General features: G+C 43.4%; 1 protein-coding gene across 5 annotated transcripts in view; it reads right to left on the bottom strand.

Moving 5' to 3' along the window:
- The window catches only part of runx1t1 (RUNX1 partner transcriptional co-repressor 1), a 68,076-nt gene that overhangs the window by 39,258 nt on the left and 5,706 nt on the right, over window positions 1–23,112 (bottom strand). Inside the window, exon 1 of one of the 5 annotated variants that reach the window (XM_022197817.2) lies at window positions 20,435–21,247. The exons of the other annotated variants lie outside the window; for them this stretch is intronic. Within the exon in view, the coding sequence (XP_022053509.1) occupies window positions 20,435–20,462 (28 nt within the window). The 5' untranslated portion in view covers window positions 20,463–21,247. Of the gene's footprint in view, window positions 1–20,434; window positions 21,248–23,112 lie in introns of those variants that run through there. 5 annotated transcript variants of the gene reach the window in all.

The following is a 23,112-nucleotide window of genomic DNA, read 5'->3' on the forward strand; positions in this document are numbered from 1 at the left end:
GATGTATCATTGCCTGACGGCTCTTTTTTCAGGTTACCTGGAATTGAACACGGCAGAGAGTCCGCCGAGTGTCTCTAAACCCGTTTTCCTCGTTTTGCCTGGTTTCACCCTATCAGATGCACAGATGAGATGAGAGACCATGAGAGATGTCCTTAAGTGGTTTACTCATAGTGAAACATGTGTATGCAGGGAATATGGGTTTGGCCATTCACGCATGACACAAACCAATCCTGAATACATCCTAGAAATTCGATCACACGTAAGGAAAATACACAGCAAATGAAGTGAATGTGAGGCTTTGACAAGACAAGAAAAAAATATCCATCTCAGTCTTATTACACAGTGTTCCTCTTCAGGGGAGAATGGAAATGAGAACAAAAGAGTGCAAACCAATGCAGAGAAAGAAATGGAGTGACAAGAGCAGTTTAAATTTATAAAAGTGAAGAGGAGAGGAAATAAAAAGAAACGAGGAGGCGAGGAGAAGTGGGAAGGTAATATGAGTGCAGAACCGTGGAATTCACATCAAAGAAAAGCTAAAGCAGGTCACTGTCTTTACCAGAGTTTTTCCTTGGGTGAAGCTCTCTCTCATATGTTTCTCATTTGAACCCTCTGAACCACTGTTTGGAAATGAAGGCCAAGGAGAGACACGAGCTCTCTACATGGAGCTCATGTCCTTTGTTTTTATACATGACTATTACTCTGTGGGACCTCACATGTGTTTTAGGCAATTAGCTCATTAGCAGGACTGACAATATCACTTTGCAGATGCTGTTCCATTTGTCTTAATATTTTTATTTCTGTTCTACAGTTTAACAGCTTGAGTTCTGGCTATTCTCCTCCCTCCTGCACAGCACAACAGCTGTAATACTTTCAGTCACAAATCTCCTCTCCCTTTCTGTTCCATGTTCCATTTATTTCTTTCCCTCTCACTGGCCACCACTATCTGCAATAACTGATTGTTTCTCCCACCACCATCCCCCCTTTTCCTCCCCATTCACTCGCACTCACCCCCAACCTCCCTCCCTCCTTCCCTCCCTCCCTCTGGCAACTGCATAACACCATCAGAAAGATCTATGACTGAACACTATTCCACTCCTATTATTCTTCGTCCTCTCCGCAGCCTCTTTCTCCTTCACTCGCCTCCCTCCTCCTGGTCTTCCTGCCCTTCTCTTTACAACTTCCAACCATTTTCAACGCTCTTCCTCCCCTCTGTCCTTCTCTCCATCCAAACTCTCTCCCCCCAAAAGACACCACATGCTCTGGAAGAAGTCGCCTCATTACAAACAAGGAAAATCCATTTGGAGCAGCCGTCTGCTGCTTCTCCTCCGACCCCCTCTGAACTCTCTTGAGCAGAAATGGCCCACATCTCTCCTCTCCTCTCCCTCTTGGATTCCCCCTCTCTCTAATTATTTCTCTCGTTTTCTCTGTCTTATCTGCTTCCCGAGCCTCTCACTTTGCCGCCTCACTTTGTGCTACCTTCATGTTGCCCCTGTGTGTTCACACCGAAAAGGATTCAATTATCAATTCATGTTTCGAAATAAATGCAAAATAATGTCAATTTATCCTGTAGATTTTTAATTAAATTGGGATAAAAAAAAAAGTCGTCACACATATTAAACCAAAAGTTTCTTCTGTTATTTTCTTGGTGAGTTATTGATTCTGACAACCAGATTTATCACAGTGTGGACAACAGTCACCAAACAATTAGTCTGAAAGTCCATAAATATGAAACTGTATTCACAAATGTTTTGGCTACTGTAAAAACAGCGACATATTATAACCTCATACTGAACTTGTTAGTAATGATTGAGATGTCAATTTTTGATAAAACCTACTGGATTTCTATTTTAGGTTCTTGGAGGTATTGCATCTCTCAACCAAGAGGCTTTTTCAGTTCATGAAGGATTTCTGTGACCAGAACGACTGAGAATCTACACAGACTTTTGTTTTGTTTGCAGTTTTTTGTGTCTACCTGATGAATGCAAGTCCAATATTCAGTGTTTCTCTATAACTTTTGAGGAAAACGTCTGGCTCTTCAGCTGCTAAAAACTCCACTGTATTAACTGGACAGCTGATATCTTTCAGGTTTGGGTTGATAGTGTGCAGTCTATGAGATCTTTTTCACTGAAAGCAGCTGCCTCTTGCGGTTGGATATGCCACTAAACACAACAGCGAGACTGAATTAATACAACAAAGCTGCTGACTTTAAGTAATGCTGCTATGATTGGTCAACTGACACTGAAAATCTGTTAACATCCTTATTTAAAACTGAAAATGTTGTTCTAAAATGTACAATTCATTGCAACAAATTCTTTTCTTCTGTATCACCACGGAATTGAAGCCTCATGGTGTCAGATGCTTTACTTGGTTTAGTGTGAAAGAATCCAAAGACCCAAGGCTTGGAAAGCGTGGAAGTACTTCAAATGATCACAAAACAAATCCATGCTTTGTACACTGTGTAAAGTTTCGACAGCAAACCGCAGCAACAGAGCGCAACGCACGAACACCTGAAGAGAAAACACTCTGCTTAATGCTCCACCAGTGAAGGCAAAACCCCCATAAGTGTTGTCTATTTATTAGCAGGCAGAGCTTTTTAACATATTTTAACCTTGCAGTTGCTACATGCACTCATGGACCTAAATTAAAAGATCACTTCGATTTTTTAGAAACAAAATTAATTATTTAGATGAACCGATAGAAAAGTCAAAATGATGTCTGAAGAGAAGCTTAAAAGTTCTTCGGTGCTAATGAAGGCTATAGAGTTGGAAAGAATTTCCATATCACACATAGCAATTTAATCCATTGTTTCTATTAAAAATAATGATTACAGCAGCTTTATTGTTCAAATATTGCTCAGGCCTTTACTGGGTTTATTCATTTGGTACTTTCACTTTTGGCAGATATCAGTTGTTGCTGCTTGGCTGAAACAGGGCATTAATGTCAAACTAATATCCAAGAAGAAAATATCAATATTGTGTACAGCTAATGCATCCGGTACCTACAAGAAGCATTTACCATTTTTGTTTAGTGACCTCAAACGTATGGGGTGGCTCCATTCTGTTAAACTAATGGATGGATCGATTTTCAGCAGTGATTTTTTTTTGCAGATAGAAAATGAATCACTGCACCACTTCCTGTCATTTTCTCTGTTCTGCTCCTCATTCCTTCTCCCCACATCCTTCTTCTTCTTCTTCCCCTCCTTCCACCGTGGCTGCTATTTCTCTTTCCTCTCTCGCTCTGTCTCCTAAAAGCTCCTCGCTTCTTTTCAGCCCTCATTCCTCCCTCCAGTGCTCTCTCTCGCTCTCTCCTTCTGCTCTGCCATCATCACAACATCTGATTAACATATGTCTGGGCTTTCGCTCCCTGTCAGCTTGCAGGCATCTGCACACATGCAAACCCAGACGGGCCCGCACACACACATTCACACACGCTCATGCGCCATGTCTCAGGTTCGGGAGTGTGGAAGACACACACACACACAAAAAAAAAAGGCACCAAATTTCCCATGATCCTCCGTTAAAATGCATTTTGCCTCCCGTTCTGTGTGACTGTCTAGATGTGCCCACAACAGTGAGGATGAGAGACAAAGCATCTTAACATTATTGCAAGACAACAAGCCTCATGTTCCCCAGTGAGCTGCTTAAAATGTCAATAGTAGAGGGGAGAAAGAGGGAAAAAGAAACATAATAGGACAAAGAGAGAGAGGAGATAGAGACAGATGAGCAAGAGAATATATGTGTGTGTTGCTGATAAATAACAGCAATAGCTGCACCGCTCCCCCTGAGACTTGTGCCCCCTGAAATTACTCACATTCACATAAGCGTAGTCTCTTTAAGCTCATATTTCCTTTCATAAGCAGACACTGATAGGATGGATTTAGTTTATTCAATAAACAGTTGGAAGCTTAAACTTCATATCCCACTTTCCAGTTATTGTAATCAGAGATCTGTTATTGATTCTTTTGGACCGCAGTGCCAGGAAGCCCACCAGTACCAGCCCAGTGCCAGTCAAGCTATCAGCCAGTATAGTAGAGCTTATATTCTTTTACCTGATAAGGATGTATTGGCTCACAGCACCACTGAAACCATCTCATATGTGTGGAACCGTGGTGCTGCAGGATGCTGAAGCCTCTTTTCAGATCATTTGTTCTCACTCCTCTGTCCCAGATTGCCTGGAATCAGTCCCACTTTCACCATCTCATCCACAACAAAAACATGTAATAACAGCAACAGACGTAGGCAACCAAACAAATACTTTATGGAGAGGCCTGCCAAAACACATAATCCACCTGACAGTAACTAAAGCTTCTGCAAAAAACAAAAAGAAAAAAAAAAAGAAAAACAGCAGCCAAATAGTGATGATTGTTTGCATTGATCTACATTTTGTAATGCCTTTAATTTCACCGGTTTATATTAACTGCATTTCCTGCCATCTTTTGTCAAAAAACAAAACAAAACAGTGACAAACACATCGGAAGCACTGGCATTGCAAATACATTTACAACTGTATGGCATATGAGTCATGCTGAGTTAAATTACTCTCTCTCTCTCTGTGTGTGTGTCTGTGAATGAGCATCAAGGGCTTTACTTTATTCAAGAATTAAACAAGCCAACTTGTCAAAAAAAAAAGCTGCAACAGTGTGTGCTTTAAGTAAGGAGGAAAACACACATAGAGCTCAGTCAGTTTTGTTTTGTTTAGCATCCTCTTCTACCTCCTTACAACCCCCCCCCCCCCACACACACACACACACATAGGCTATTAAGGAGTCATTCTCAATACATGGGTTAATATATGTGCTCAGATTCAAATCAGACAAAAAAAATAGACGTCTTTCTTCGAACAGGCGCATTAACAAACTGAATGGTCGCACAATGCTGATGAAGAGAAACGTTTTGCTAAGGGGATTTCAATGGAGCATCAAGGCTGTTTTGTGTGGAACAGAGCCATCCTGTGCATGTGTGTGAGTGTGTGTGTGTGTGTGTGTGGGGGGAGTGTGGGGGGGTCTATAAGAAAGAATGGGAGTGACTTTTTTGTGGAAGACTTGGTAAACTCAATAGGGCTTTGGAGGGCCAACTCAATGATGAGTCAATGAGGTACACTTGAATAGCAGGGGTGATGGAGTGAGACACACACAAAACACACACACAAAATGCTCTTTCTCTCGCTCACACACACACACACACACACACACACACACACACACATTGTAGTCCCATGGGACATCCTCTGGCCACTTGACATGAGCGGATTTAATGGCACAGAAGGGAGCAAAGAACTAGCGATGTGCAGAAAGCAAAACGGTGCAAAGGTATGCAAATAGAAGGTTATGTTTGGACCGAAACCACATCACCACACACAACATGTCATGCCTCCATTCCACAATTCCCTCTTCTGTCTTGGTTGCACACTAACCCCTGTCTAAATGCCTTTCTGTGTGTGTGTGTGTGTGTGTGTGTGTGTGTGTGCAGCCTACAGAAAACACAGAATCTCACACAGTTTACACCCCAGTGGAGACCATTAGTGATTCTCTAGAAGACACACAGAGAAAACACACGCTAAAGGAGAGACACAGGCAAAGAGGCAATAGCGTAGAGAAGAGAGAGAGAGAGAGACAGAGAGGGGAGGCAGAATCAAGAGAAGAAGGATGAGAGAGATAGTCAGTGACAGACTGGCACACTGATATACAGACACACACAGATGGGAAGATAAATGAACAGTTATTCTGGCAGTAGTACATGATGCTGAGAGAAGGAGAAAGGGAACATCAGGGTAATACGTCAGCGCTCTTCCTCCCTGCGACTGACCAAAGATGGCCTCAGCTTTAGTGCAATCTGATGTAACTCGCCAGAAACTGTCTCCATGCTGCATATCAAACGTGGTCGTACACCCAGTCATCACACTGTAGAAGGAGGATTTGTGAAAAGTATCCAAAATGTTTTAAATGGGGGGGGAGAGTTGGTGTTATCTAACAAAACTCAAATCCATATGAATCTTGAATTCTATCAGCTAAGCTAGTGTCACTTCAAGCGGACAGAGGAGAAGAGAGGGAAGCTATAAGGCAGAAAAACGAAGGTCAAGGTGGGAAGATGGATGGAGAGAAGAAGAAGAAGGAGTTGATTGAAAGAGACGTGAAGGAGGAGGGGAGGGCAAAGAAGGTGACCAGCTTGTGTGGAAGTGCAGTGGGCCACAACAGGCGCTCCACTGGGCTGCACTCAACTGCACTCTGTCTCCTGGTTGCACATTACCTCTCAGAGTCGATGTGTGTATGTGTGTGTGTGTGCGCGATGGATGCATGTGAACAACAACTCCGGAGAAAGGGAGGTTACATATGGGCTTGGCCTTTGTGCGTGTGTGTGTGTGTGTGTGTGTTGATGGAAGTGAGAAAAAGGCGAGCGAACTGCAGAAAAGAGAGCAAGCGAAAGTGAGCGTAGTCGAAAAGGTGCAATCAGCAGAGAGAGAGGAAAAAAAAGCGAGCAAGAGACTCCCTGCGTGTGCGGCAGGTCCCCAGCCATCTGGACACTCTCCTCCCTCCCCCTCCTCCCCCGTCGTTCTCCTCCTCCCCCTCCCCCCTCCTCCCTTTTCCTCTCCTCTCTCCTCTGCCGACTGGTGTGCTATTCATGGCGGACCCATTTCACCTTTCAGTGTGTTACGCCCGCTCGCCACAATACATGCTAATGAGGTAGAACAAATGACTTTTTTACTGTGGGTGCATGCATGTGTGTGGGCCTCTGTGTGTGTGTGTGTGTGTGTGTGTGTCAGTGTGTGTATGAGTGTGTGTGTGGGTGGGTGGGTGGATGGGTTGCTAAATTCTCCCAATCTCAGCTGCTCGCTTCTTCCCAACCACTCGCTTAACTGTCGTAAGAGTTGTTAATGGCTATGCACAGGAACCATTTTTGTTTTCTCACCTGAAGGCGCAAAAAGAAGAAGACGAAAAAAAGCAGCAGATTACTGATCCAATGTCGCTGTGCAGGTGCTTGATTTTTTTTTTTTTTACAGCGATGAAAACTCACCAACATATCCAAGAATTCTTTTCACAAGGAGAGTCAAAGAAACTGCAATTTGAATTCACTTTCCACTGTGCCTCAAGGATGTACATGCAAACACAATAGGACCCCATTTCGTTCCTGCTCGGGCAACCTCAAGCAGCCCTATAAATCCTCACACACAGCCACCTTCTATTTATCCAGCACTGAGTGACTTGGCCCACTTCCAATCTGATCTGCCCGGCGATGATAAAGTGGAGAGGAGAAGGAGGAGAAGGAGAGAGCGCACATTTACAGCTCTCTGTAACAGATCACATGAGATGAATGGAGTGCTTAAGTTGTCGCAACAGTACACAAGACGCCACCAAACTGACATCGGCAGGAGAAGTGGTGACAGGGACGAAAAATAAAAAACAAGCGGGCAAGAAAAGGAAGTGCCACGGGTGCCGAAAGATTGAGGAGCGGCACAGAAGCTGGTAGAGAAGAGAGGTTTGAAAAGAACAGATGATAGCAAGAAAATGGAAAAAACGTGCTGCAGGACAGACAGGATGACAAACAGTTTGACAGGTCTTTCTTCATTTGCTATTTTCATCTCTCCAGATCAGTAGGTGGCGCTAACGATACATCTGTACACCTGCCAACTCCTCCCCCCCCTCCCCCCCCTCTTTCCATAGTGAATCATTGTGACAGCCTGGCTTGGCAGTCATAATTAACCGAGTGCACTAGCTAGTGTAGCACTCCCTGCAACACGCCGCGACGAGCCAAGCACAGAGTGGACTGCTCATACTGAGAGCTGCCACAAGGCATGATGGTTGTGGATGTGTGTGCGTGAGATGAATGTGTGTGTGTTTCTTCAAACCAGAGACCGTGTGCAATCATCTGAAGTATCCATGCATGTGGTAAATTGTGTGTTTTCATCAGATTGTCACCTCACTGACAAAGACAATAACGGCGAGAATGCTTAAGGTTACTGTCAAGGGTGCAGGAAATAGAAGGACTTTTTGAGCCTCCATTGAATATCATGGTCTTCACTGAGGCTGGAGGTTATTGCCTGATAGATAAAGAAGTCCCAAAATGGTCCTACAATGTACTTGTACTCATATCTGAGCGGTTTTAAGATGTTAGCGCTTTAATTTATTAAAAATGTTTCAACAGCAGCTTTATCTTTTCAATAATGTTAAAAATTTCCCAGCTGTATTTGTAAATGTGCCTGTTTCTGTCACTTTTCACTATGTGTCTCTCACCCACTAAATCCTGACCCAGAGGAAAGCACTCATTTCTCGCCTGCATTTCCTACATGTAAAACATAGATTTGTCCTGCAAGAGTTGTGGAACAAATTGTGTTATTAAGTTATTTTAAGACCCAAGGCATCCAATTAAACTACCCAATTCCCCTTATCAAAGCCACAGCTCTCCCAAAACGAGGGAAGCAACTGACTTGCATGTGACAGTTTCCACAAAAATAGCCCTAAAAATCAGTTTCACAGCCGTTACGCAGGACTAATGGACATGGTGCCACAGTTCCTTTAACTAGTACAGTAACAGGAACAGCCCGTTCCTGGCTCCCCTCCCGACCCCGGGGCCCAGGGCCCAACCCAACTCACCACACAATGGGCCGGCAGAATGAGAGGAACCACCGGCCATCCAGAGATAGCCCTGCTGGTCAGGAACCAGAAAGGGAACCAGAAGGAACCTGGAGGGGAAGAGGATGAGAGCCTAGAGGATGGGAACCCAGGCAGCTAGAGAGAGCAGGGTGGGGATGGCTGGCTGGTCGGGGTCAGGATGTGTGTGAATGGGACAGTGTTTGTGTCTGTGTGGAGCAGAGTATTGAGCTGCTCAGATAAATGTCTTGTTCCCATGAAAGAACATGCTCCAACTTGTGCACATGAGCACACAAACGCATTATAGACTCATTCACTAGTCCTCTGTCTCCGGGGCCAGGATGTTTTTGCTTGTTTTCAGGTAATTAAAGCTGGAACAGCGATCGTGGGATGGAAGGCGGATGGAGGATGGTTGATCAAGGGAGGAAACAGGATTGGAAGGTGGTCGAGGGACTAGTGGCCTTGGACCTGACCCCTCTGTCCTGGCTCTGCCCTGGGTAAGTGGACTGTCCTATCTGGCTTCCTCAGACGCTGCCTGGGGCATCAAACTGTGAGTTGATCCAGAGCGGCGGTGGTCTCTGATCTTAACGATGGGAGTTAAAAATGAAGACAAACTGGATGAAGTGAATTACGAAGTCAGATCACGGCCCTGGTCGTCCTGACCAGATCTGCTCCTGGCTCTATTTTGGGGGTTTCCAATGAAACACACATACAGTGCATATATGTGGTGCCTACTGTTTCCATGACAACAAGTGCAGCAGACATGCTCTCCCAACTGTCAAAGGACACACGCACACATGTGTGTGCACATATATGCACATGCAAATATACACTTGCAGTGCAAAGATAGGTGAGTGCCTAAGTGCTTTTTTTAAAGCATTTCTTGGGTGGCTGTCATTGCTGGAGTGACAGAGGAAAAAAAGCAGACAAAAGAATAAAGAGACAATGGCAGGCAGTAGAAAGGAAAGACAGAAAAAAGGCCGAGAGCACAGGGGACTGATTGGCTAACCATGACTGCTGAACTTCAAAAAATACACCTAGTACATTTTTGCACAGAATGATGACTCTGGATTTTGAAGAGGTGCAAGGAGGAGCACACTTTATTGCTAATAATGACTACAGATCCAGTAACTCTTTCAGTTTATACGTGATGGTTTTATTAAGACTGATCTGAATCAGTGAGTTGTCTGTTTTTTGTGAGTAACTTCTGTTCTTCACTGGCTGTGCCCTGAGCCAGACTCACCATGTGTCTGGCTGGTAAAAGGAAACACTGTCCTTGCCTCTTCCTCTATAACTGCTGTTGTCAGACATGAGAGAAAGAGATGCTATGCGAAATGAAAAGCACTCAGCAGCATTGGAATTGATGGTTTATAGTGGATGGATGGATGTCAGAGTGTGTGCGTGCACATGTATAGGTAGATATTTGTGCTTCTGAATCCATCTGAGCTTAAAATTGTTTCTATGCTATGCAAGGATCTAAAAAATATTCTTGATTTAATTTGTGGCGTGTGAATGAAAGCATACATTTCAAATGAGAAGAGGCAGTACATGTAAAATTGCTACCTTTACAGCACACATTCAGGGGCTGTTTTGTCTTTTGTTCCCTTAAAAAAAAACACAACTGTCTATCCTATCTTTATCATGAAATAAGGCAGCCTCACACTGGCAATCATCTGTAAAGCTCGAAGTTCTTTTAGTTGCAGGCTATGCCACATTTTACAAGCTCTCTTCCACATACCATCAATACAGCATTTTTCCCAACCTCGTAATCTCCCGTCGCACTATAATTTTCTATTACAGCAGAGCAGCTATGTATAGTAGTCCGTGGCTCGCATGTAGATGTGGTTAAGACTAGCTGTTTGAACTCCTTGACATGGACTAGTTAAATATAGGTTGACGGATTTCATATGTCATTTTTCCTAAAAATGCTGCAATGCTTTCTGCTCGCAGGCAGCGTAGCGTTACTGGCGGACTAAAAGAGGAGACAGACTCTCAAAAAAACACATTAGAGGTCTAGAAAGCCGAAGCCCGTATCCGAGCTCAGCAATTTGGAAAGTCGTAAATGTTATTTAACATGGTGCATACTGTTTTTCTGTCCGTCTGTCTTTCTGCCGTTGCCTCCCATCTCTCATGGCTGTTTGACTCTGCGGCTTCTGGCACCGGTCTCCAGCAGTTTAGAGGCACTCACAAATGTGTCCTACTAGCTTTTCTCTGTTTCCCACTTTCTCTGTTTTCAGGGTCTTGTTCTCCAGCTGGCACCGGCAAACACGCTGACATCAGAGCTACAAACACGCAGACCTCACTCGCTCCGTCGAATAATGTGGTTTTCAATCTAAAACACAACGATTCCACTTTGGATTACTTCCACTGGTGTAACTGAGCGCTGGTATCTCAAGTCTTACTGACTGTGCCCTCGAAAAACAGAAGCGTTTAGCCCACAGTGAACATCTAATGCTAAACTGCTCACATGATTGTTACTTGATATTCTTCATTTAAGACACTTTTGAGAATGTTCACATCTTTGTTCCAGCGGTGACTTTGCCACAGGCTGCACCTTATTTCCCCACATGATGGATATCTTATTTTCCCCGTCTCCTCTCCCCATGTCACCTTGCTACGCTTGTCACCATTCACCTTTCTCTCTCCCCAATCTCTGCTCCTGCTCCCCACCCCTTTTGTAATCACAATCTAATCCTTTGCAATCAATTCCCCATGAAGATACCACCCGCCCCCAACAACACACACACACACACACACACACACACACACATGCACACACATTCAATGCACCGAGCAAACAGAGGTCTACAAGACACAAAAGCAGCAAACACCAGGTTCAACAGTCTTCATTTCTGTTGGTAACACGACCGTCAACTTGCTCGTTCACTCGGGCTAAAACCACTTAAATTAACGCCACATTCAAACGTTTCAATTTGAAATACAGAGGAGCTCTATGGATACAGACAACAGGTAAAAGCTTGTTAGGGGGCTGCGCTGAATTAATAAAACAAATCGACTGCATTTAGCTACAAGTGTGACCCTATTTATATGGTAATGGTAAATAAATATGGGATCAGGATAAACACACACATGCAAGCGTGTGCGTGTCCTCCGCCCTCGATCAGCTGGTGACTCGGTTTTGTTATTGTCCTACCAGGCAAAAGCCCGGGGCAGTGCACGACTAATGCATTAGTCTCCTCAGCAGTTAGGGGCATCTGTCATGGGTGGGCACATGTTTTTGTGTGACTGCATCTTGTAGCCTTGGGCAAAGTGGCAAATCAAAAGAGTCTTGTTTTGTCTGAATACAGAGACAATAATTTTGAAGCAGATTGTTTCCAATTCTTTCTTTTTGTTTTACCACTAAGGCATGATGACGACTTCATTGTCTGACCTGACTTTTGTTGCATATGGCTGGAAATAACCACATTTTCAATCCTTCCACTTGCTATGGTCTTAAAGTGCATTTGAGGCTGTATTTTAGTGTTAATGCTCGCTTCATGAAATCTTGCGACACTGTGTTGTGTTACAGGAACAACACTGATTTAATAGAACATAATTGGCAGTAACAATGAGCTCAGCGTGCTTTTGTTAAGCGACTAAATGACAAAAAGTAGGACAAGGGTATGTGGCGGAACAAGAGTGTGTGTATGTTGTGTTCATGCATACAAGAAACAGCAGCGGAAATCAGAGAATTGTGACTTGTGTGCGAGTGTATCTGTCTGTTAATATGACATGCAATCTTTTCCTGCTCACCCCATCAAACACACACCAAGAACGCCGTACACCACCTTACATGGCACACTCAAAGCACGCTCGGCATGCCTTCATTTTAGATTGACAACTCTGCCATATGGTGCTGAGCTGCGTGTCTTTGCATATTCAACTACCCACTGTTTGTGAGCATGTGAGAGACCGGCTTGGCGTGTGCATTTGCAGATGTGTGTGTGTGTGTGTGCATATGATGCATCATTTGGGCCCATGTGTGAGACAGTTACATTTGCAAACATGAAGTTGCAGCTGCACAACAATACATGATCCTCTGCACAGCTGTGAATTATTATGTGGACAATTTAATGCTGCCAGAAAGGAAATAGCAAATTAAGATCTTAGTTTTGCCGAGCTGCTAAAGTGTGCAGCAAAAATGTTTGTGTGAGTGCGCTCTCCAAAAAGAATCCTACAAAGGGAAGTGGTGCGAAGTGCCTCAGATCCTGTCACCCCTAAATGGCAGCTTTATGCTCTTCACTCCTAAATGTGTAGTGGAGGTGCAGACAGAGACCCAGGGGTACTACTCAAATGTTTAAGGGGAAGGGGCTTTCCTCTCACTAAAGCATCCTCAAACTAACATCTAGGCAGTAATTTGTCCTCTCACAGGGAAGGTATAAAAACCAGAACCCCAAATTCTTTTCAGTTATGGAAAAAGTGAAGAGCGAACAAAAAAAGCCAAAATGCTTTATCTCCGCCTCTAACTGAAAGTTATTACATTTTCTGAATGGTATGACTTTCTAATGGCTAGCATATGTGAATATGTGTGCACAGAGAGAGAGCAGTAGTTGAGGTTAAGTTAATAGCACAAGCAGAGGGGGAACTGGGAACCCTTGGCTTATAAAGGATACTTGTTTCCCTGCCGCACCGAAAACCAGATGTTGATAAAGAGACGTAGGGGGAGGAGAGAAGACAGATGGGCAAGAAATTACCATCACTTGGGCCAAACATCTTGAAACATCTGCAAAAAAATTTCGGACCTTACAAGGGGAGATGGATTTATGCGCTCTCTCCCTTTTGGATTTTCATTGCTCCGTGAGAGCCCTTCTCTCTCCTCTGAGCTGCACCTACTCTCAGCGTTACCAGGGCTAGAGGGCTATACGCTGCAATCTGGAGCTGTTTAACTCTTGGGGGGGAAAAAAAGAAGAAAAAAAAAACATGGATTCTTCCTCAAATGGCTCTATTGCACAGTTGAAGACAAACACGACTGTGTGAGCCATAAAACTTGAGGGAATGCACGAGTCCGCAACCACGCAGACTTACGCGATATGAAACACTATAAATGTCTAGGTACACCGCTCTACAGACACATGTGAGGCCAAAAACATTATTCATGTCATATTTCTAAAAGAGGAGTTGGGTTACCATGGAGACCCGCCATCTACGCAACTATGAAATGCGCAACTGAGGATGGCGTGTCCATATGGTTAGAGTACAACAGAGTGGAAGAACAGATGCTTTGATTAAAGGGCTGTCAATCGCAAATCCATAAGAGCAGCTGGGGTCATGAATGTATATCAGATGACACTACAGGTACTGAGCAGACATGAAGATGTATGTAGAGATAGATAGATAGACAGCCAGACAGACAACCAGACAGACAGACAGACAAACAGATAGACAGATAGATAGATAGTCTCACACCTCATCTCCCCGTCCAGCTCAATTACAACACCTGTCTTTACTTAACCACCTTTTTCAGACAGAAATTCTGAGCTTTTTTGTTATCAATTTCAAGGAAAAAGGCACATTTGATGATTCAAAGCATAATCCCTCTTTTGTAGTTAGAAATGCCATCAAATATCAGCTTTGTTTAGATAAAATCCTCTCCAGTTTTGTTGCCGGTGAAGACTATGTGAGCAAACAAACGCTTTGCAGGGTGGCTGGTAATGATTGAGACTACTAAAGGCCAGATGGGAATAAGGGGGCACATGTGGAGGGAGAGGTACACTAGAAGCAGGGTACGCTGGAAGTTAAACAAAATGGGGCTTTTACTTGGCCCCATTTTGAGAAAATGGACCAGCTCCTTCCATTTCTTTATGTAACCCCCACTGTCCTCGCTGCCACTCTCCCTCTTTCTCTTGGAGCCAATTTCTAAAATGGCCCTTCCTCGAAATAATTGACACTCAGCGTTTATCATTCGAGGCACCTGCTGTCGGTTTGACAACAAGACAATCAGATGGAGCGAGCGACCGCATCCCTTTGTCCCGTCTCCCTGTTTGTCTGTGACACTAACTGACAACAGCTGGAAACCCTCTCTTCCTACAATACCCATCATGCAAGTCAAATTCAACCACAAAAGAAAAAGGGCCTCATTATTTTTTGGCAATGGCGGTGTGATTTTAACCAGCAAGGAGCAGAAACAGCGCTGTCTGCTGATGGCGGATAAAAGGCTGGAAGTCTTAAACCAGCTGTTGATGTGTCTGATCTGCAGACTGTATTTGACTGTGAATATTAAAGGAACACATGATGCGTGCTAGCTGTTTGCACCTACTCACACATACAGACATTGGCAATATGTGCATGGCCTGTCTCCGAGCACACACAGCCTCCCACATCCTCATCTCTGCCTCTCTCTCTCCGTCTTCTCCTCTCTCTAGATGTAATTGACTGAGCACGTCAATACTCGGAGGGAAAAAAACAGAGGGTCCACTGTCTGCATCTATTGATCCACACTTCTCTCTTTCTCTCTTTCTCCCTGTCTGCTGATCTTAATTACACTTCTTTTTACCAGGCTAGCCAGGGCTCCACTCCAGTGGCTGCCCTTTTCATAAAGTGTACTGTCCAAATCCATACGTCAAAATTAATGAGAGCGAACCGAGCTGTAAATCAAATATCCAAGCTGATAAGCCGGGGTGGTGATCGTAAATTGTGTCCTTTTTTGTTTAAAAGAAAATACAGCAAGAGAAGGATAAAAAGAGAATTATTTTCACATGTTCACGCAGGTCAACGGTAACAGTTTTTATGGAGGAAGCAACCTCTGCTGAGGTAATTAAAAGCGCTAAAGCGTGACGGGGCTGAGGTGAGGTTTCTCCCCACCTTCTCTTTCTTATCTGCTTCCTCTTTCTTTGTGTCTCTCTTTGTCAATTTGTCTAATTTTCTGCCTGTTTGTTTGTTTTAAGAGCTGTCTGCCTGTGCCCCACTCTCTCTCTCTCACACACAAGGACAAAAAAAAATAAGTCTTTTATGGTCAGATTTTATGGACTGGTAGCAAAGCACGCCGGTCTATTCTTCAGCAATTGTCCTCTCGTGAACTGAAGGAGAAGGGGAGGAAAAAAAGCCTCCTAATCGCACAGTTTCACAGCTCATACGTCCCATCAATCAAACCTGTCTGCGCTTTTGTATTCATGTGTGTGTGTGTGTGTGTGCGCGTGCACATTCAGAACGTCTCAAATCTCTGCGGAATCACAAAACAAAAGCTCACAGAGACAGCAGCGCAGTAAAAATCTCTTTCAAATGCACTTTTCCTTTTACCGCTCATTCCGGTGCTCACAAAAGACACACACAAACATGTGCAAACAGACACACTTTTGGCCCTGCCACCCCTGAATTCCTCTCCCTTCCTCTGTCTAATCTTTAAATGTAAATCGGGTGACAGGTGAATATTGAGGAGGTGAGCGATAAGGGGGTAACATCTTCACTCGGCCACATTATCGCCACTCCACATCACTGAGAAGCGCCTATTCAATATCATTACCTTTGGCTGAGTGCGAGGAAAAACACACTCTTGTATATGTGTGTGTGTGTGTGTGTCCTTTTGTACTCATTAGATTTACTGTATAGACACCTGCATGTGTGCTTACATCGCACACAGACACACACATACAATCACATCCAGTGGCTTATCTTTTGGAATAAGAAAAGGGGGCTTGTCAGGATGGCACATTGTATGTATGTGTGTGTTGTGTGTGTGTGTGTATGTGAGGGGAAGGCAATGTGCATTAGGGCGATTACAATATCAGCCGACTCCAGATGGAGGCAGGAAAATAAACAGTGGAAGAGAGAGAGAGAGAGAGAGAGAGAGAGAGAGAGAGAGAGCGAGTGAGGGGACAGACATCATGAGAAGGAGCCTAAGAGAGAGATTTCAGCGCGTGTGTGTGTGTGTGTGTGTGTGTGTGTGTGGCAGTCTGCCTGTGAGCGATACAGTTAGAGAAAGTAAAGTTAATTAGCAACTCAATCCCGCTCTATATACAGAGTGAGACTGAGTGAGCAGCCGACGCGAGACAGTGTGTGTCTTTATGTTGTCCCGCTCGCGTCTGCCAGCGTGCGATTTAGCCCGAGAACCCCAGAATGTGGTGGACGCAGCTAGTTTTCCACCTAAACATCAGAAAAACTACGTCTCCTGCTGCTTGTGCGTCTGTCTCCTCGGTAATGTTTCCGCCACAATTCAGAAAGGATGAGAAATAAAGTTGGTCACATTCAGGAAACAATCATTCTGATTTCTTCGTCTCCTAAGTGGCTTGAGCTGTAAAAACCTTCATGAACCCTGATTAATTGTCAGACGCTGCCCTGCTGGCCTCTTCTTCACTCGCCCTATAAGTCTCATGTTATCTGGAGTAAAAACACGAACAAGGCCAATAAAATCAGTTTGTCGTGCTCACTGTTGACTTTGACATTAAATAAGCCCCTGTAAAGGCCAACTCACAACTACAATAAAACAAAACCTCTTGCTTTTGTGAACACGCACACAAACACCACGTATAAAACACACTCGCAGCAACACACACACACACACACACCTACCTGCGAGTCCTTTTTATACCACTGCTGCTCTTTCATGGGTGATGAAATTCAATAAGCAGTGAAGAGAACTGCCCTCTCACTGATAACCATCAATAGACGTATCGATCTACAGTGGCATGTGTGTGGAAGCGTGCGCACAAACACACACACACACTGCGATTCCATCTATAATTCACTCGGGGACTTGGTAACAGACGGCTCTGAATAATCAGAACAGATCTATACATCTTGAAGCAGTGCATGGAACACTGGTTTTAGTATCCAGTTCAGCAGCTGACATTTGGCCTCAAACTACATTGCTTCAAACCCAACCTGCACTCAAGACGCTCTGCCATCTTTATCTGTGTACACATTTATGCAATTGAGCATTAGTATGTTGAAACAATGAGGAATATTATAGCAGTTCCAGGACTTATTCAAACTGCTGAATTATACAATGCACAAACAACCAAAACGTTATGAGAAGATGCATAATTTATGACATGGGCTGCAGCCACCACACAAACGAGCGGTGTTGTGTTCACTTTTGTGTGCTAAAAAGGGACAAAACCAAAAAGCACAAACAAAAGCACGCTAGCGACAACACAGGTGACGATGCTGAGCCACACAGGTCATCGTCAGGCTCCTGTTTATATGGGCTTCATGCATGTTAACTCTGTTGAGTCATCATCACTTATTCACCGTATAGCAAACCTGGAGTGCGTCCAAAACGTCTGTGTGTCACACTTAAAAGAAGTGCTTTGTAATTACATCACAGCACCGGAGCCTCAATGTGACTCTGTGCTAAAGGGGGGGGGGAAATCTGTGTTCGCTGCTGTTTTGTTTTGTCCTTCTGATACAAGAGTAATTCACTGTTTGTCTCTGTGATCTAAAAGCTTGCATTTGGACGCATTAGAAAGCAGTAGGAAAGCCATTAGCTGCGGTTAACATCAAAATGCGCTAAAGGATGAAAAAATGCAAATCATGGGTGTGTGTCATCTGCGCCGCACATTGCATGCGAGAGTCTTTTTTTTTTCAGCATCACTTGCTCAGACTGCTAACCAGGGGTGCGTATGAGTGTTTGTGCGAGTCTAGGCGAGAATAAAACGGTTGCCATCACTTTTGCAGCAAGGCCGTCCATGTGTGTGAGCAGCGGTCTGATGCGTTTGACCCTATAGCCTGAGAGCCGGTGGGGGAGGCGGGAGGGGAGGGGAAAACAGGTGTGAGGCAGGCTGGTGGCTGGGCAGATGGCCTCCTGGAAGTGCTAGCTGATGCTGCAGCAGAGCCCCTGGACCACAGAGAGTTTAGCAGCTATCCTCAATACAAGCCTGTTTATACAGCGCACACAACACACACACACATACACAATTGCACACAAACGCAGTGATAACCTGCAAACAGCACTTATCATTCGCTCTCCCCTCATCACCAGCTTTGTTTACCTTTCATTTACTCCTTCTCCCTCCCTGTCCCACCATCTCTGTCTCTCTCTCTCTTTATCTCTGTAAACACACACACTCCAGGTAATGGTCTTTTCAGTCAAGTCACCACTTTAATGGAAGTCCCAGTGGTAAAAGAACAGGGAGTGGGGTAAAAAACAACAACAGATGACACAATAAATGACAGCCAGGATAAGCAAGTGGCTTGGAACACTGCAGTAAATTATAATGATAATTGATAGGGAATGAAAAAATGAAAGAAAATAACCAGCAGGAATGCACCAGGACAGGACTTGGATTGAATGAAATTTTCACATTTTGCTGCATCCATCACCTTTTTATCAATTCAACTTCCTCACAGACAATTTCCACTTCTTGTCATCTATTTTTAACTCATCAAAGACTACCTCTGCAGGGCTTCAGGGAGAAGTTAACACTCTCTTGGATCCCTGCAAAGCTTTGCATGGCACCATTTGGCATGCGTAAAATTTTTTTTAAAAGCCCAAAACTCTGTGGTTTTCCAGGAGATATTTTCCTCCCTCTCTAATCTGAGCCGTGAGAACAGTCGGGCATCGACAGCAGGTTGTGCCATAGCAGCCTCCCTCCCTAAACCCGAATGTCTGCTGTTTTCCCAAACAGAGCAAAAAAAAAAGAAAGACTCCCACTGGAGTAAAATATAGCCCGAAGCCTTTAATTTCAACCGTACGCCAGTCCATTAAAAAAAAAAAAAATCTGTTTTCTGTTTTTTTCTTGCGCTTTTCGGTTATGTGATGATGACAAGGTCGCAGTGGGAGGAGATGGAAACTTCACACGGGTTTGAGAAGATGCGTTTGACAGTTGTGTCAGCGTTCCGGAGGATGTTTTCAAATGCAAACTCTGAAATGCAAAGTCCTCTCTGAAAAATGCTTTCCAGGACTCCCGAGCAGGAGATGAGAGCGAAGAGAAGGAGAAGGAGAAGGAGAAGGAGGAGGAGGAGAGGCAGCGGCGGCTCTCCACGAAAACAGAAGGATGGCAAAGTTATCCAGAATTGCAAACATCCACAACCACAATGTTTCGGAAAGAATTCCAGAATGCGTTTCCTAAAGGATACTGCTAAATATTTGGCACACATTTCAGCAATACAGGCAGAATTACGCAAATTAGCGTGTGCGTAATTCCGATTTTTGGAACCTAAACTCTCAACACTGCGTGAATCATTTCTGTTTACTAAGAGGTGGTGATACAAGTTTCACTTTAGCACAAAAGTGTGCATTTTCCAAGCTTTGCCACTTGATGCTGCTCCACTCGAATCAGACCAAACTTGACCCACGGATACAAGTTGCCTGTTGCCCGCTTGTACACAGCCCATCCTGGATACAAGCTCATGAGCTGAGATCTGCTGGTGCCAAAATAACAATCTGGACCAGCAAATTATGGGAATCTAATTACATCCATCAATTACGGGGTTTTCCAGACACAATAAAAGGAATATTTTAATTTTTTTGATTTATTTAGTAGCAGCAAAAAAAGCAAGAATCCAACATTCCCTGCTCACCCTGTCTCCCCATTAGTATTAATTATGTTTATTAAAACATCCACTATTACGCACAGCAGATGCATTGTTGGCTTGTGCCACAGATCTTCCATCACAGCTCATCCAGGACAATAAAAAATAGTATTCTTTCGACATTTATTCAAAAAATAATGCCAGTTTTTACACAAATGAACGCCGAATTTGCATTAAAGAGCCACACTCAATCTGATTAAAACGCATGAAACAAAGTACAAATAAGAAAATGTCAGTTTCTTAAATGGTTCAGCAGCTACTTGGTGATATTTTTTTCGTATTTTGGCGAACATATGTCCCTATCAGGGCACAACACACTCCACCGAGGCGTGACTGGAGAGAACATAAGCATTATATCAAGAGGGGAAAGAGGCCACTTACACTGAAAAGAGGCAGAAATTCCCACCATGCGTTACGTCGATGTGAGGAGGCAAAATAATTTCCAGTCCTTTTGACTCCGCGCAAGGTCCCCTCGATGATCCGCCTGTGTACGGGAAGACGAAAACTACAGAGTCCAGCCAGCTCTCAGGGGCTCTGGCGGTGTACTTCCAGCAGCTCAGAAATGTGGTTCAAACTCCGACAAAAAAAGAGAGGAAAAAAGGGGGCACCTCGCGGCTCGCAATAAGTGATCAGTCACTGGGGATATTCAGGGTGGGAGAGCCGGGAGTCTTGTAAAAAAAAGCGCAGAGGCAAAGAAGGAGGAGAGGCGAGAAAGAGATGCAGAGGGAGGATGCTGTACTGCGCAGGGCACCCGTCTGATTTCTCTCTCTTTTTTCTTCTTTTTTACCCGTCTTCGCACTTTTCTTCTAAAAATCCCTTAAGTTCCGGAAAGGAAAAAAACAGCTTTTTTTAAGTATGAGAAAAAAATCACGCACACACCCTCGGTCTCCTTGTATTGTGCTTCTTCTCCGTTGGCGTGGGGAAGAGGAGTAGCGGCGCTCTGCCTCCAGTCGGCGGTGCGCAGCAGAGCCAGGTGGCGATGGGCGGGACTGAAGCGCTGCTGAGGAGGAGGAGGACGAAGAGGAGGAGGAGGCGACTGGGCAGCAGCCAGCATCTGTGTGTCCTAAAACAGGTTGGAAAAAGCAGGGTCAGGTCAAGTCGAAGTGTTTTCTTTTGTACCACTGGCTCCTGAAGCTTTTCCACGTCAAGTAGCTCCGGGGGAGATCACCTCTAATGAAGCTCTCCTCAAAGGCGCAGGAGATTTTTTTTGTTTGTTTAAATATTAGTGGAGAATTAAAGGACTGGTGTGTGACTTTTCCAGTCCGTCTCCAATCAATATTTGGGTCAATATTTAAGTGTGGGACTTGTTGTAACATAGCTGGCAGGTATCATAGTTGACATTTTTGCTGTTTTCAGGCCTAAAATCAACATGGCCGCCTATAACCAAACACCACATGGCATTTTTACACAAAGATTCTTCTACATATTATATATACAATTGAGTAAAATTTAAAGTTATTTATAAAGATATTGTAGTAAACCTGTTGACATGCCATGAATCCACACTTGACTCAAACACTGCTTTATATTAAATAAGTCAGAAAGCCTTGGAGTCTTGTCGGTCTTTTCTTCAGGAGGAAATGACATCATGTGGAGCAGGTCATGTGATCTGGAATCAACACACTTCCTTGAGAGGTGTCTTTGTAACTTAGTTGAAAGTGATATCTCGGACACAGATACAATTTGCTATTTTCCATATAAAATTTGATATATTGCCAAAAAAAGAAATATCTGTCATGATTATGCCAACTTAATCAAAACAACACAGTCAAAACTATTTTAAATAAGCTCATTTTATTATTGTTTAGCTAATTAGAAGGTGGTTGTTATTAAATTCGGACGGTTATTTAGTTGATATCAAGTCATTTTTTATGAATAAGTGATTGTTTCCATAATAAATAATTATGGAATTTGCAAAGACATGACCATAATGAACATAAAACATTACTTTTAATAAAAATGATATATCCCATGAACTTTACATTTACACATTCACATGTAACGCAATTGTGTCAAAATTCTGTCATTAATGCAAATGTGCATTTTAAAGCTCAACCCGAGCCAAAATGAGGCTTCAGCTGTCGATCACCAAAGTCTTACAAGCTACAATTTTTGTTTTTCATTCTAAGATTGTTCTGACAAAGCTCTGCAAAGTTCCTTTTAGTGTGATTTTTTTGTACATCTCTGAATATTCTTCTTAAAGTCTTTAAAGTTCTGTAAAGACATTCTACAAATGTTCAAAATAAGTTCAAAATGTTGCATTGCCAATGTTCTTCTTTTGTTATCATCTAATATTGTGGGGACATTTCTGAAGACATTACCTCATCAATATCACCAAAACATCCCCAGAATATTGCAAGAAAATGAAATTTAACATTTCAGAAATAACATTCCACCATCTGAGGCTTCGACAACATCTTCAAAACATTTTTAAATGTTGGTCTAACTCAACTTAACAACCTCCTCCAAACATTGCCTGAGTCTTAGGTAACTTTTAACCTCATGAGGACATAACTATGCTTGAAACAGTCTTTGATCATTAGGTTAAAATGTAAAACATTAACACAACTTGTAGGTATGTATGTTAGCCAAAGTTCTGGCAACATTCCCTGCCAGCTGGGTTACAGGTTTTTCTCATGTTATTCCATATTTGTTACTATCTCTTTCCTGAATCTTTGCACAAAAACATGCACACAAAATGCTTTTCCTTTAACCTTTTTTAACTGTCACTGTATTTTGCATGTAAAACTAAATCAAACTTGAGAGCAAATGCCAGAAATCTGAGAGAAGAAATCCACAAAAGATGAAGTTTGACTGCAGTGGGAGAGTTATTGTATCGATAAAACCAAAATGGAGCTTAATGCAATAAAAACTGGATTTGCAAGTAAAACGAAAACATCTGATCTATGTGGACCAATGACAAGACTTTGACCTTCCTCAAAGTAATACACAAAATAAACATAAACACCATATTTGCATGGCGGCGTTGTTTTTGTTTATCTGGCCAGGTGCTCTTTTCACTGAGTCATCTTGTTGGAAACCCATCTCGACGGAAATTT

Source organism: Acanthochromis polyacanthus, chromosome 11, assembly GCF_021347895.1.
Source record: "Acanthochromis polyacanthus isolate Apoly-LR-REF ecotype Palm Island chromosome 11, KAUST_Apoly_ChrSc, whole genome shotgun sequence".
NCBI lineage: Eukaryota > Metazoa > Chordata > Actinopteri > Pomacentridae > Acanthochromis > Acanthochromis polyacanthus.